The sequence below is a fragment of the Falco naumanni genome, chromosome 8, assembly GCF_017639655.2.
Source record: "Falco naumanni isolate bFalNau1 chromosome 8, bFalNau1.pat, whole genome shotgun sequence".
NCBI lineage: Eukaryota > Metazoa > Chordata > Aves > Falconiformes > Falconidae > Falco > Falco naumanni.
The window spans coordinates 29,271,191-29,287,384 of record NC_054061.1 but is presented as its reverse complement, the minus strand read 5'-3'; the positions used below and the strand labels follow the sequence as shown (position 1 = coordinate 29,287,384).

At 40.6% G+C, this 16,194-nt stretch overlaps 1 protein-coding gene across 1 annotated transcript; it reads right to left on the bottom strand.

Annotated features, from left to right (window-relative positions):
* Positions 1-9,271: 9,271 nt before the first annotated feature.
* Positions 9,272-12,818, bottom strand: CXCR4 (C-X-C motif chemokine receptor 4). The gene is made up of 2 exons (XM_040604758.1): positions 12,671-12,818; positions 9,272-10,887 (listed from the first exon to the last, which is right to left on the bottom strand). The coding sequence occupies exons 1-2, from the start codon at positions 12,707-12,709 to the stop codon at positions 9,826-9,828; spliced, it is 1,101 nt and encodes a 366-aa protein (XP_040460692.1). The 5' UTR covers positions 12,710-12,818; the 3' UTR covers positions 9,272-9,825.
* Positions 12,819-16,194: the final 3,376 nt, after the last annotated feature.

The window sequence follows — 16,194 nt, the reverse complement described above, 5'->3', positions numbered from 1 at the left end:
CAATAGGAGTGTGGCTGAAGTGTGGCTACGCCAGCATATGTGATCTAATTTCTCATCCTTTCCAAGTCGTAAACAATTAACTGTTTCTTTTCCATAAACCCTGTTGTAATGTAATGGAACAAATACAAAGCATCTGAAAAGAAAAGAATTATAATTGAATTTGTCTTTACAATTAAAGAAAATGGTGGACTTTTCCCTTGATTTAGAGTTATAATAGTAATAATTCATAATCTGATTTGAAAGAGTCTTATGGTTTCATTCATAAAACTACGAGACATTAGGATTGACATGACCTCTTTGGTATCTGAAGAAATTATAGGCCTACAGCGGGAAGAATACATCACTAAGTCCTGAGCTGACAGCATTTTTTATTTCTACTGACCTTTGTTTGGATTAAGTCCAGGCATCAGAAAATAATTCAGTTTCAAGCAACTGAGAGTTATTATCATTTTTTGCTGATTCAGAATTATCTAAGTGTACCTCAGTGGCTGATGAGCTCATTAGGATGAACTGACCATTCATTTATGGAGTTTGTGAAAGGAGTAAGGAGGAAAACATGTTGTAGCTTTATTATTTCTGGTGTAAAGCTTGAATTACTGGTGTGTTAATATAATCTACAGCTCTATTTTGTTAATGTGGTAGAGAGTTCTGTAGTGTTCTAGTCTCCACTTACTGACAGCTGGATTTAGAAGACAAATTTACATTTCTACAAATGATACGGACACTTAAATGTAAACATGAACCTGGAAAAGCTTTTGGCGATTTCTAGCAGATCTAAGTACCTAAATATCTACTGCTAATGATGTACAGAACGGTTTCAGACTTGATACTGCCAAATGACAAAGTATGATCTGCCTAATCCGAGCAGAAGTCATAAACAAAGCACTTCTCAGCTTTTTTCAAAGAGCAATGCTTACTCCTATAGGTACCTTTTCTAAACGCACCCTTAATCCTTTACAAAACATTGAAGAGGAGGAGGAGGAGCCCACTTGCAAAAACGACATCCCTTGTCAAGGGACATCGGTGCAAAAGCTCGGGTTTCCTTGCAGTCTAAGAGAGCACATGCTCTCCTGGGAGGGTGCTTAATCGCCCCGCTTTTGTGTTTGATGGGGTGCTTTTGTCTTGTGAGTCCTTTTGCAAATGTTTAACTTTGCATACATAAATATTCACTGAGTCAGAGACTAATTCTGTAGCCCAGTGGTCAGGACAGTCGGAATGGATAAAGGGACAAGTAATCACAGCTGCTTCTCTGGCTGGGCTGCAGTGATTTCTGAACGATTAATATGGCCAAACAGTACCACTGTCAGCTCTGTCAGTGTAACCTCAGCATTTCAATACCAGGTTCTAGTTCAGGTATTGTACCTTCACTTTCCTTGCAAGGCATGGCTTATAGAGGGCATAATGGGTCCCCGTTTGGACGGCAACTGAAAGAGTACTTGTGAGTCAAGTATGTGATACTAAGAACAGAGGATTTTAAAAATTATTACCTTTAGAGACAGAAAATATTCTAAAAGATATACAAAAATCTTTGTTCTGATTTTTAATTGTTACTGAAACTGCTGAATGAATGAACAGATTTCAAACACCTGGGTAGCAGAGTGGTTCTTAAATATCACAACGGATCTTGTGTCCTTCATCTGTCACAGTTTTTATTACAGAGTCTCCACAGAGTGCTTGATGAAGGGACAAAGTTTGTTAATACTTCCTCCATATTGTAGGAAGAAGTGAGAGTGAGTAGGTTCAAGGATTCGTGGCTCTGTTGACTTTTATTCTCTAGGCTGAAGTACGGTTACTGTTGGATTGGTGTACACTACACTGAATATTCATGCAGTTGCCAGGCTCTCCCCTTCACTGCAGTGTATTAGGAGAGCCATATAGCTCTCCCCTATACAATCTGAGTGTATTTAATTTGGCTTCAACATAACTGGGCTGAGTACCTTTCTTCAGTGGAACTAAGTTTGTATTTGAGGCAAGGATCTAATGTTTTTTTCCTAAGAAGATTTTGTACCAAGAGGCAATTTCTTCTCTCTCTGGCTGATAGGTTAATTTTAAGGAAAGAGTCACAGCATAATACATAAAGGTAATGGGTTTTTTTGTTGTTTTTTTTTTAAATTGTTGAATAGGAGAAAAGCTGCTCTGCAGTTTTCAAGGATTCTGCTTTTAAAAATCACAGAAACATCCATCATATTCAAAATATCCTGTATACTATATAGATGAATGTAGATTCACAGTGTGTCTTAACAAATGACTACATTAAATCTGATGAGCAATATAGGTGATAATCAAGAACATGATTAATCATGCTATTACAGATCTCTTTAGTTTAAAATACTGCTATTTGAGACCTCTTTCTTGAGCCTTGTTTCAGGGGAAAGTCCTCTGCATGGTCACATAGTCAACAGTTAATAATATTTTGGTTGTGGAGGAAGCAGGGCTTGCTTCCCTTGAAGAGAAACATCTATTCTCTCCATGCCTTTTCAACCTCTTACCCATTACCTGAGAACTGGATTATGTTTGTTTAACAGTTGGCTGTTTGCTTAAGGAAGTTTTGGCAAGATAGCTAAACCAGTCTAACAACATGCTGCTCCCAAAAGACGGGGTCTCACTTCTTTGCTCCCCCCACAGCTCCAAGGTCCATGATTCCACCCTCATGCTTGCAATTGCTGCAGTTTTTCACTTCTTAGTGAGCCAATTCAATTCACTATGCTGACTGAAATCTATTGGTTTATTTTGTTGGTTCATTTTCTGTGGCTGGTGGGCTTCACAAATACAGTGAGTCAAATTAAGAGCTCATTGCTGCTGAAAGAAAAACTGCAAAAAAATATCTGTGGCACAACTTTTCCTTCTTTGCTGAGCCATGTGCCTGACTGCTTATTTTTTTATCTTGAATGTAGTCAGCCCTCTTTCTGAGCTGACTAACTTCATTAAAATGGTATAAAATAAAATAGAAAAAAATAGATACTATCTATTTAGTCAATTAAGTCTCTTCAAAAGAAAGTGTGACAGATTCAATAAATAATGCACAGCAGGAGACAGGTCCACAGGCCTAAGAATCAGAGTGTATTGAAGATATCAAATGACAGGATTAGAAGAGGAAGCAAGGAAGGGAGGGAGGAAGAGAGGGAAGCTGAAGACCTTCCCAGCAGAGGAAGTTAGACTGCTTCAAATTCCTATGAAAATCCAGTCTTCAAGAGCTGAACTGCTTGCCATGGAGTCACATGAGGAGCAGAGGTTGAGGGTTGTGCATAGTTAAGATTAAAGGAGAGGAGGAAGGGGCCTGTGTGGTGTGAGACTATGCTTTTTGGTCCTGCCAATTAGTATACCAGCTCAGTTGCCTTGCCTTAATGCAATATCAGTGTCCAGTGCCATGCAGGATAGTGCTGTTAAAGAATCACCACAATAGGGTTGGGGAGAAAGAGAGCAAGCAAAGGGAGCAGGAGCATGACCTAAAAGGCCATGAAAAGGAAATACTAAGGGGTAAAGGAGGGCAGGGACTCATTAAATCTACTTCACTGTCAAGTTAAATCTAACATGAAACCATGCCCTTGTGCAATAATCCCTTCTAACCTTTTATTTGTGTTAGAGGCTCTAGCTTCTCTTACCAATGCATTCCTGTACTGAGTTCCAACAGTGCACTTAGCACTTGTATAAGAGATATAGATCCTCTCCCAAAGAGCAGGAATAATAGATTTCAGACTTGCAATGAACCTCATATTGACAAGACACATCTATTGTTGTCACATTAAGACATGTCTATAAAACCCCAGAATTATTCTCTTACGTTTCACAGATATTAGAGATGGAGTTGATCTGTGGAAACGGAGGTCCCAGTTTAATCTTTTGCTATCAAGCCTACCAACATTTCTTTCTTTGGTGAACTTAGGTAGATGGACTTGGCAGAATGAATGTTTTTAAAGAAATCTTAAATATTAGATATTTTCTCCAAGGAAAACAAAGCAAATATTAGCCTAAGAGGGGGCAAGATTGGAAAGGAATAACCATAAGAAAGGTGACAAATGGGATGTCCAATAAAAGGTTGAGTAGTTGTGAAAGGAGGGTTAAGGATAGATGTTCTATTTGAGCTTTTCAGTTTTATTTTGTATTACATCTGTTGAGGAGTGTCATGCTCACCTTTGGCAAGGTGATACATTAGGTGTATTACCAGTGATAATTATTGCTGTACAGTCTTAATGTCTCACAGAGTACATCAGTAGTGAAAGCAAATTTATGGACAGCCCATGTTCTTGTAGCTGTGTTGGCATCCGTGATGACACTGACACACAGGTAAGGGGCTCCCTCAGCTTTTCTTATCCAGACCTCTCTTTGGGAGATCTGCTGGATTTCTGAGTGCTGAATAGGAGATAGCGGGAAAAGTAAACAAATGTGTGCTGTCATTGCACTTCAAGAAACTTTCAAGAAAACCAACTTCTGAGTTTAAATTTTTCATTCATTGTAAAAGTAATTTATCTTTTGGCTAAAGAAAAGCAGATGTTAGAAGACAAATGTTCATGAGAAGACATAGAAACTTGTGAAGGATGTATTTTTTGTTTGAATAGTCTCTCTTTACTTTTTCTTTTCCATGATACTGTGTGTAGTCTTAACAGAGCCACTAAAAATTCTATAAAGGTATACTTTTAAAGGAAAAGTCAAGTAGAACAGAAGCTGTGAGAAAATGATAGTAGAAACAAAAGGCAGCATCAACAGCAAAAAAATCCAAATCAAATCAAAACAGAAACCAAGGAACTCTTCACAATGTAACCCTTCAGAAAATCTCTCATAATTTCTACTTATTAGGACATGTTTGTGTGGTGAGAATCTGCTCCTGGTGTGAATTTAATAAATTACTAAAAAGAAAAGTAAAGATAAGGATATTTAAAATGTTGACCTATTTCTTTCAAACATTGTGCCACTGAAGACAAATTACTATCGGACTCTTGATAGCTGGGTATGCAAAGCTTGCATGCCTTCAGTAAGAGAAAATGATTTTGCTGAAAATATATTTGTTACATTCAGCAGAACAATTCCACCTGCTCCATACTGAGATATTTAATTTCTTGTAGATCTCTGACTGTAGCTGAAATCAGAGGAACGTGTAATCTTAATTTGTAATTGATTTGGCCTATAAGGTTATACACTTTAGGAAGCGTAATTCTTTAGGTACCCTGCTGTCTTTGAATTCAGTGGAAGTTTGTCACTGAAGCCAACTGTCCTTTAAAGAAAATAGTAATTTTAATCAATACCTGCTACATCCGTAATGAATCCTGCCACCTCTGAAGTCTGTAGTAGCTGTGCCTGGATCACTTGTATCAACAACTGAAAATGGTGCTTATAATCTGCATTGTTATACATATGCAGATATGTTTATGTTAAAAAAATATATACATAAACACCAAGTATGCTTATAATCAACTGCTATTAAAATATGTTTCTAAAAACAATAAGCATAGCATTGTTTTATTGTATGTCCTGTTAGAACAAGAATGGTGGGAAGATGGTAACAGACTTGATGTTAAAACAAATGATCGTTAAACTTCATCCTGTTAAAGATTTTCAGAGAAAATTAAGAGTGACAGAAAATGTGTTGCCTAAAGAGAAAAAATTTAAAGAGATGTGTGCCTTCTTTACAAGAGATTATCCCAGTGCTCATGTAATTTCAATTGACACATGATTTATGGCTGTGGAAAAGGAGTCTGTATAGCTCTTTCAAAACATAAAGTGAGGGAGTGGCATCCTTTGAGAAAAAACTCTGATGCCCTATCTGCTTAAGTGTTTCCTAAATTTCAGCACTATGAGAGTATGAGAATACTCCATTGTTAGGGGATTTTGGAGGCATGCCTGGATCAAGGAAGTACTTCCTCGTCATGCTGTTTCCTTTCCCAAACAATGTAAAAAATGGCCTTTTCAACCAAACATCTAGAGGTGGTCGCTTTGTACATTGTCCAACTAGAGCTCAACCATCATAAGATAAACCATTCACTTGTATGAATGGCTCCATGTTATTACTGCTACTTCCTTTTTATTTTCATGGTGATTTTGTTTTGATTTATGTATGTGCACAGAAGTTGAACCCCCTGTATAACGATTGTGTCATAAGACTAGCTAAGAAAAACTAAGAAACTCCACCTTCCTCACTGCCCTCTATAGCCTGCATACATTAGCTCTGACACTCTCACTACCACCTTTCACATGCTCCTTTCACATGCTTCTGTAATTGTGGACTCTGTACAACCTGATTAGACAGAGTAAAAATATACCATGCAAATAATAGATTATAGTGTAATTTTATCCCATTGCTCTAAGTATTATAACTTCACTTCCAAACAGCATTTCAGAGGAAGCAAAAGTAAGCTCATGTACATGTTCTGTTCTTGGTTTAGCCTTGCACGATCCAAAGGATTTCCAACTAATCTTAAGCACTCAAAATGTGTGCATTATAGTATTAGGTGAATATCCATGTTTTAGACCAGCATTGCAGTTAGCACATTGTAACAACCTCGGCAAAATACCTCGAAAGAATCTTTGTAAATCCATTATAAATCTTTTAAATTACCATGTAACATTTTAAACTGGTTTGTAACCAATAGTCACCCGTACTCCCATTTGTTTTCTATTCTGTATCTTGAGTTGCATATTTAAAATTACTTGGGCACAGCTATTATTTTATGATATCAAGGAAATACTTAAGACTATGTATTGTGTACTTCTTGAAGAATGCCATTATGATGTCTGTATACTAGAGAGGACTAATTTGGAAAAAGACTTGGAAAGTCTCTTTGAAAACTTTGAAAAGTTCTTGATGTATGAGGACTTGTCCAATGTATGAATTACAAAATTAGATCTATCGACCTTTGTCACTAAACTTACACTTTGACAAATGCATTTACTGGGACTACTTTTGATTCACAAAGATGTAAAAAGTCACAGCCTCAACAAAAATCAGCTTAAAGGTGATTTTGTTCTAAAAGGGAATAAATTCATATACTTTACCAATGTGGTCTATTTGGAATAGCTCAGTGGCTTTGAGAGAAATTTGCCTGGTTTGCTCTGACTTACTCAGGGGTGAAAGGACAGAACTGGATTCATAATTTCTTGCTGTGTTTCCTCATGACAGCTTCATTCAACTTGCAAATATTTGCTCTGTAAACAGTACAAATATGTTATATTCATATTTATAGATATATAAAGTTATTTAAAAATAAATACATATGGCTTTTCACTCACTTTCCTTGCTGGAGCAAAACCCTAATGATCTTGCAACTCCTTTTCAGGATGTTCTTCTGTCCATAGTTTCAATAATTCTACTGAAAACAATGGCAGTTTTATAAAACTAATGTAGCTCTCATCCCTCTGGGGTATGGGTTATGTTTTAATTTTGCTAATTTATTTTCTACACAAATGCTTTCTGTTGTTTGTTTAGTGTCCTTTTAGTGGTCTTTGGCAGTAACATGGACTGCTGAGTTTATTCTCTCTTGCACCCTTTCCTGCTAGCTCAGTGCTTGAGGTAACAGTTGGCTGACTGAAGTATAATGGGAATAATCTAAGTTAATGCTAGAGGGCTTTAAACATTTCCTCAACAAATAAGCAGCAGTGTGTTGATAGCCAATAAATATTTTATAAGTGCAATTAAATCACAGTGATTGATTGGGCTGGGGTGAAAACCAGAATCATTTAGAACAACAAGTTCTTCACAGGGAAACCCTCACTAAATTAAGAAAACACAAACAACAAAAGGGAACCGTTTAAGAAGTTCTGCTCCTATACCAAGTTCTTCTCATTTTTCAACTCTGTTAACGAGGAACAACTTGATGAAAGCGAGACCTTATGTTTCTTGAGAATGCATCTTTTCTGTTGTTAATTTGTTGAGTGAAGACATACATATTAGAGTTAACAGATCTAAAAGTTAAGTTGCTAAAAGAAGGGACCTGCTTCCTCTCCCTTTTATCTTACTTTTCTCTCCCTGTCCCTGGCTCCAGAGTACAGGGTCTTGCACTTTTGTAGTGCTTTTTGGATTCCTCATTGAGGTCATTCAATTCACTAAATTGCTGGAAAATTCATTTTTTTTCCCTGCTAGGTTAGTTTTGTGCTGGTTCAGCACACTGAATCAGCTCAACAGAATCAGATGACTACTACCATCGTTGCAAGGGAAAAAAAGTGTTCACGATGCAGCCAAGGTTGCAGCCTTCTGAAGGGAGAGGAGGGAAACTGAAAACAGAAAGGTCTTGTATTTATGAAAATATCAAAAATAAAACATGCAATTCAGTTTATCATTTAGCATAGTGATACATACTCCACAAAAATCACTAGTGCTGTACTTGTGAAAACACACTTTCTGGGCCTTATTGCAATATCCATGTTGCTTATTTCAGTTCTGTGTGACTAGTATTGTTTATTTTTTTTTGGTTCTTTGAGTTCTAAACTGTTGATTTGATTATTTATATATCAGTAACAATTGTGTTTGTTTTTTTAATGTAGGAATATACAAATATTCTCAATGGCTCTCTTCTCTTGGGTATTACTTTTGAATGCACTCTAGTAACATGAAGATATGACTAACTTAAGACAAGATTTCAACAGTAATAACTGGAAATTCTATAGTGTGGCTGATTCCCATTTAAAAAGTATTTTTAAGAACTGGTACACATTCTAGGATTTTTAAAAAGAACATTAAGATTGCATTATCTCAAGAAAATCTGAAGGTACACAGCATAGGGAAAGCTCCATAGAGAAAAAAAACATCTGTCTTCCACAGAAGATACTTCAATAACTTGATTTCTAGTCCAAATGCAATTTCAAATAGCAAAATGGCTTTGATCCCACTACTTTTGATTACTACTAACATGTGAAACTAAATTTAGAAGAACAGCAAAAGGCAGAAGAAATGTAGGATTGAGTTTATATATGCATAGCATAGAGGTTAATCACATGCAGTAATCTTAGCTTGACTCCCCAAAGGCTATAAACTTTAGCAAGTGCTTAAATAGACCATTTTTCACATGTAGGTATTTTGCCCTCAAAAAGTTGTTTAGAGTGATAGTATAAGTAATTCTAAAGATAATGTTAATTGGAGTAAATGTATTCTGGTGAAAAAAAACAACCCCAAAACCACTTGGAACTCACAGGTGTCAACTGAATAATCAATATGTACTGAAACTCATTTTCCTGCTTTTCATACAAGAGCTATGCAATTTTCAAAGGAACAATTGTGCATTGAGAATTGTAAATAAAAGCGTTGGGAAAAACATTTAACCAGGAATAAAAATACCACTCAAAATAACTTTTTGTCATAAACTTTTATTTACCTTGAACAGAAAACTTTGCAAACCATCAGTTACTGAGAATGGGGGGAAAAAACCCTAGCATGTAACAGAGGAGGTTTTGGTTATAAGTGCCATTTCTACAGCAGAGTTAAGCTATTGTAAACCAAACATCTTGTAGTAAGGTAAAAATCTCCTGCCAAAATTTTAAAAATTTAAACAGCAACACTGAAAACATTTACATATAAACAACAGAGAAATACTTTCTAAACTTTTTAACAGTCACTTTGCTACAACCCAGAAGTGTTTAGTTCACATACCTATACATACAGACAAGCACTAAAACTTTTGTGAACTAGCCACTTGTCCACAGGACCTGCCTAGACAGTTTGTCATCAATATGAAAGTTTTTTTTATATATAAATAAGTCAATTAAACCTCACAGAGACTAGAAGAAACAATATAAAATTCCCACTGTAAATAAATCTGTACATTATCGTCAGTCTTGCTTTTTCGAAGTCTTGCGCAACTTTAAAGTGTCTTATTTATAAAATGATGGCAAGGAGCAGTGTTAGCTGGAATGGAAACTTGAAGACTCGGACTCTGTAGAAACAGAAGAATGTCCCCCACGTTTGCTTTTTGAAAGAATCTTGAGGCTTGATCCTCTGCTAACTGACGTCAAGGCATTTTGTGCTGATGTTTTGAATTTGGCACCCAGGAAGGCATACAGAATTGGATTCAGACAACAGTGGAAGAATGCCAGGGCTTCGGTAATGGAGATCCATTTATGCACTATCGTCTCCAAGCTGCAACGATGTCTGATGACTCCCAGCAAGATGAATGTGTCGATGCTAATGCCGATATAGTATGGCAGCCAGCAGGCAAAGAAGGCGAGGATGAGGATAACTGTTGTCTTCAAGGCTTTGCGCTTCTGGTGGCCTTTTGAATGTGACAGCTTAGATATTATAATACAGTAGCAAGTCAGGATTATTAGACCAGGCAAGACAAGTCCTACCAAGATATGCTGAAATCTGAAAGAAATCAGCCAGTTTTCGTGAGGGTACATGCGATCACACAGATACTTTCCTTCTACTTCACTAGTACTGGCAAAAATTATATCAGGCACTGTCAAAAGCACAGCTGGTAGCCATACACCTACATACACCACCTTCTCAGCCAACAGCTTTCGTGGTCGCTGGCTGTTGGTAGCGTGGACTATTGCCAGATAACGATCTAAACTTATAAAGGCCAGAATCAAGACACTGCTATAGAGGTTGACTGTGTAAATGACATGAACTGCCTTACACAGAACATTCCCAAAGTACCAGCTTATGGCCGCGTCCACAGACCAGAATGGCAAGGTGATGACGAAGAGAAGGTCAGCCACAGAGAGATGCAGCCTGTATTTATCAGTCATGCTTCTTTGCTTCTTCTGGTAGCCCATAACAACAATAACCAATCCATTGCCGATTATTCCTGTTAGGAAGATGATGGAGTAGATTGTTGGCAGGAAGATCCGGTTGAAATCAGCATTCTCATGCTGGAAGCATGGCTCTCCATAGTCTCCATAGTCACCTGAACCAATCTCATCCGTGCCGTTATCAGAAAATTCAATGATTAACCCAGAGGACAGCTGAAAAAAATAGAAGAAAATTAGATGTTAGCTCCTCTGCAAAAGCTTACTCTGTATGTAAGAGTATGTTAACACACGGTATGTCAGTATGCTAAGAGTTGCCCGAACAGTCTCCATCATCATGAACAAGCAAACTTTTTGAAAACCAGATGGAAAAATACAAATTTAAAATATATATGTGTGTGTATATATATATATATTAAAAAATATACAGAAAATAGGAACAAGTTCAAAAAACTTCCTTTGTTTTTTCTCCAAGGACTAAGATCTTCTAACTAAGGACATGGGATGAAAGGGAAAAGAAAGATAATGGCAACTCCCATAAATATCACTGGTTCTGGACACTTCAGTGCTCTAACCAAATGCACACTACAAATGGAAGAACCCAGAAGTGCCAGATGCAAGAGGTCAGTCCACACAGAATTATTACCTGTGACATTTACAACGGAGAGCTATAAAAAAAATTACTCGAAATGCTGCTGCCCCAAAGTCCCTTCTCATTAAGGGGATGGGGTCAAGGAGAAATAGAGAAGGTACCCTTGGCTGATGTAATAAAGGATAAATAATAGCAAGAATTCCCTGCTGAGGAGGGATTGACAGCTCCACGCACAGAGACAAGAAAAAAAACACCCAAAGCCCACAGAGAAGAGAAAGCGAGAGGTGACCTTAAGCAGGGGAATCAAGCCCCGTGGAGGGTCACCGCGACCAGCCACGTTCCCCTCCCTTTGTCCCCCCCACCCGGCGGCGGCGGGGCAGGGGTGAGCTGGTGCTGCTGCCAGCCCGCTGCACCCAGCACGGTGGTGGAAAAAGGAAGCGAAATTCTGGTGAGGGCACGAAAGCGCATCAGGAAACCACCAACGGTTTTGGCCAGCGCGCTGAAAAGCAACGCAGGCGGGCAAGTGCCACCTGGCTATGCACAATTCCTCAGGTTTTCAGATTTTTCCGTTTGTGCCCTGCATACCAGGCCCCCCCCAGCGCCACGCAGGATGCGCCCTGCGGGTCCCGCAGCACTTCACACCGGGATGCACCAGCTCCCCGCTCCAGTCGGGACCTGCCAGAGCTCTCCCTCTTGGTCCGAACCCCTCTCAAAGCCCCGGGGCAGGAGAACGGCCTCCGGCAGCTGGGGCCACCGCCGCGCTTCGGCCGAGGGGGGCGGCTGGGCCCCCACTCTCCGGCACACCGCGCTCGGGGCGGGCACCGGGGCAGGGGGATGCCGCTCCCGGGGCGGGCACTGGGGTAGGGGAATGCCGCTCCTGGGGCTCTGCTCTCTCCAAACTTCCTCGCATGTGTGGCCCCCCCGCCACTCCCGTGGCTCTAACTGCTCTACCGGCGTTTGCCAGCCCACAAAGGCGCCACATGTCACTGCAACTGACGGCCAAGCCCGAAGCAAGAAGCGGGACTCCAGCGGTGGCCGTGGCTGCAGCGAGGTCCCGAGCGCTGCAGCCCGACGCAGCAGCGGCAGGAGGCCAGGGCCGACCCCTGCCCCCTGGCGCCCCGCAGACCCTCGCAGTTCTGCGGGCGGGGAAGCAGGACGGCGCCCGGGCTCCGCACCCCCGCCTCGGCCCCGCTCCGGGGCGACCCCCGCCCGCCGACGCCCGCGGACTCTGCCGGGGGCACCTTTGTTTGCAAACAGCACGCACATGGGCGAGCGCGGCGGGGAGCCAGGGCTACCGGCAGGGAGCCAGGGCTACCGGCCCGCCGCAGCGGCGTCGAGCAGCCAGCGCCGGCCCGCGCCGCGGGGACAGCCGCAGCAGCGCCAGCCGGCCCTGCCCCCGGCACTTACATCCAGGCTGTCGAGGCTGTTGTCCATGCTCTGAGCCATCTAACGGGTCCGGGCTCTGGAGGTGGTGCTGCTGCTGCCGCCGCGCCTCTCCCAGCGTCACCACTCGCCGCCGCACCGAACACACGCCCCGACGCTTCTGGCGGGACGCGGCTCTTATAAGTTCCCCGCTGCCCCCCGCCCCCGGGGCAGCCCGCCCTGGCTCCTCCCCGGCGGGTGGCACCGCGCCCCGGGCCGCCGCGCTTTGTCTGCGGCCGCGGGGCACCGCGCCGCCCTTGCCCCGGGGGCCCGCGGGGGCGGTGCGGCTCTCCGGGGCAGTTGGCCCCCCCCTCCCCCCGGGTGATGTGTTTGCACAAGCGCGCCTTTGAATTTCCCCTCCAGAAAATTCTTTGAAGTGTCTGGCGCGGCCCCGTGTTGCCCTGGGTGCCACGGGCAGAGGTCACCACTCCAGGGATGGAGAGGCGAGGTCCCGCACACCCTTCAAAATACGATCACCTCGGTCCTCGGGGTGTCTCTCATCCCTGCTGAGCAGAGGGTGTCCAGGGAGAGAGGTGGGAAACGAAGCCACGGCCCGCACTGAGGGGTGAGGGGTGAGGGGTGCTGCAGACCGTCGAGGGGCTGCCATGTGCGCAGGCTGCCCGCTCCCCTCCGGCCTCTGGTCTGGGGTGAGAAGTCTGAGGAGAAGCAAGCTGTAGGTGCTTTTAGCGTGTCTGAGATACAGGGATGGTTCATTGTTCCAAAAAGCTTTGGAACATTGCAAGAAATGCATTAAGGAAAGAATAGAAATCAGGAAGAAAAGAAAACCTTGTCAAAATACCGGTGCCGCCAACTTGATTTAAAACCATGGATTTCCATGCTCACTGTCTTGCCATCTAAAAATAGCAAATGGTGAGCTCTGTATTTGCCCACTTATATCAGGAATGCTACTTGTCTTTCTCCTTAATCTCGAGTTTGGTAAATTAGCTTTGTAAATGTGAAGGGTAAATATCTTTAGTAATGATCTGTTTCCAGTAGCCAGATAATTTAAAAAATTAAAAAATAAAAAAGAGCAAAAACCTGAAGTGGTATCTGTAGGATAAAAATAGTAATCATAAAATAGTTTTGCAAGGGAAAATCAACCCAGATATAAAGAAAAATAAAACAGAATAATGGATTTCCTTTGCAGTTGTCTCTGAGGCCTCAGTACTGTTGATATTAATGCAGGTAAACTAATTTGCGTAAAAAATTTTGATTAGAGTATTTTCTCATCTGTTACCCCCCCGACTTCACAAGTCACACCATAGTGAGTAACTACATTGGGAATAATTGATTCTGTTATATAGATTTACTTCTTACAGTTGGAGTTTGGAGTGGAAAGAAAGGAGAACGGCATTCTTTACATAATAATAATATGCTCAAATTACTCTGGTAGCCAAAGTTTGATGAAAGTTTTATTTTTAAATGTCCCTATTACCAGTTTACATGCTCCAAGTTCACCACCAGTTTTTAGACGCAAAAATTATTTCCAGGTATTTGACAAGAGTTACTCTCTTACTCTTCCCCTAAAAGCTCTAGAACTCCTTCTCATGCACTACAGCAAGTATGAGTTTGGTTATAATTAATAACACTGATTATCTTTCTGTTAAAAAACATGGTATGTAAGGTATGAGCTATAATGTAATTATGTACTTTAACTACATTGTAATTCAATAGTAATTCATATTTTGTAAGCAGGTCTGGAATATCACATACAGGTTGCATTAAAAGCAAACTGATTGATTGTAACTCAGGAATTATCAGTCTTCAGAAAACTTAGTATCTACTTTGAGTTTATATCCAGAAAAATTTGAGAGGGATACCATGCTAGAATTCTATAGAAATAAAAAAAATCTTCTAGTGAATCCCCATTTTTAGATACTAATCCTAGCCTTAACATTATCATAACTTTAAAAGCAAGTGTGACAAAATTATAATTACTGCTATTTGTTCTTTAGTTTCCACAGAACCTGTGATGTGTTCTCTACTTTCTAGACATACAAAAAGGAAAGCACATGTCCCAGGTAATCTGCAGCCCAAAGTTAGATGACCAGGCAGATAAATGAGCGGATGAGGGACTTTTATATATATAGATGAGTAGGATCATCTCTATATAATCATCTTTCACTTTTTCACTTACAGAGAACGCCCAACTCATGAAACTGTGCAGTTTTCAGCAAGGCTATGCTGCCTGAAAGGCTCTCCAGCCTACTGACTTTGCAAACATGTGAACCAGATTTTCAGAAATATGCATATTGAACAGGTGCTAAAAACTAAGCGGGACATGGAGCTGCACCTAGGAGACATGAACTTTTAGGAAAAATTGGATCCTACCTTGCCAGAAATTCATATGGGTGACCCGTGTTTATGGAGAACATATTCTCATCTCAGAGGGGCACAGAAGATTAAACACTGATCTTTCTCTGTGTATGCAGTGCAGGATGTTAAAATACACTTGTAGTGCAGGTGGCTTGTAGCAATGGTTGCAGATGAGCAAATATATATGTACATGAACTCTAGAGCTACTTGACAAGTTTGAGTGTTGGCTGGTTATTTATTGGGGTGGATGGCATGGGAGTGCATTGACATGTGGGCTATCAATGCACAGAACTGCAAGTGTAATTGAAGCCCAAGCAAGTGTTACCACACCTCCATTTTACTGTGCAGATAGGCCCGTAACAGCAAAGTGTATTATGTGAAAATTGATTTAATGAAGTAATGGGATATGGGACAGTGACTCAGTTATTTGTGTTCATAGATAACACAAAAAATTCAGAACTGAGGAATGATCTAGTTCTATGGATTAGCCCTGAAGCATGGTAGTGCTGAGTAGTGGGAAATCTGAGGACTGATACCCTATCTGATGAGGTGTCACTGAATCCTGTTTGGATGAAGGTCCTCTAAAACTATCATTCACACTGCTATTTTGTTATCTATGATCTCTTTTGTTTCTCCTATCAGAAAATCCATGTGAAAACTTCCTTTGTTGCATGGAAGACCATGGAGGGCAGGTTAATGATTTCCAAAGTGATAAAAGAAGGGAGCTGTTGTTTCTGCAGAGCATGTAATTCAGAGTTAGGTACAAATCTTAAGATGGAGCTAGCAAAGACCAATTTCCAAGCTTATGTTTTGCATTATATGTTTTTTTCTGGTCATAGAATTACTGTGAAAATCAGACCTTTCCTAACCCATGTAATACATATTTTTGTTAGAGAAAACATGCCCTCTGAGATTCAAAATCCTATGTGTTCTTACACTGTTATGCTAACCATACAATTCCTCAGGCTGTGAATCATTAACGTAGTTTTTTGTCTTCTAAAAAGGGATATAAGTCCTGGTCATGCAAAAGCGAAATATTTTCTAATAAACCTTTCTAATGGGAAAAATATCCTTTTGATTCAGTATCCACAGAAGTAGAAAAATAAATTGCATTGCATTTAAGTATGTTAAATGACTTACTTAATCTAAAGACTTCACAAGTGTCTTTAGCAAAGTAAACTTCTAGCTAATAA

Coding starts and splice junctions, on each gene's coding strand:
- CXCR4 (XM_040604758.1), bottom strand. CDS start 12,709: ATGGCTCAGAGCATGGACAACAGCCTCGACAGCCTGGAT. Junction 10,888..12,670: donor ACAGCCTCGACAGCCTGGAT/GTAAGTGCCGGG, acceptor TATTTTTTTCAG/CTGTCCTCTGGGTTAATCAT.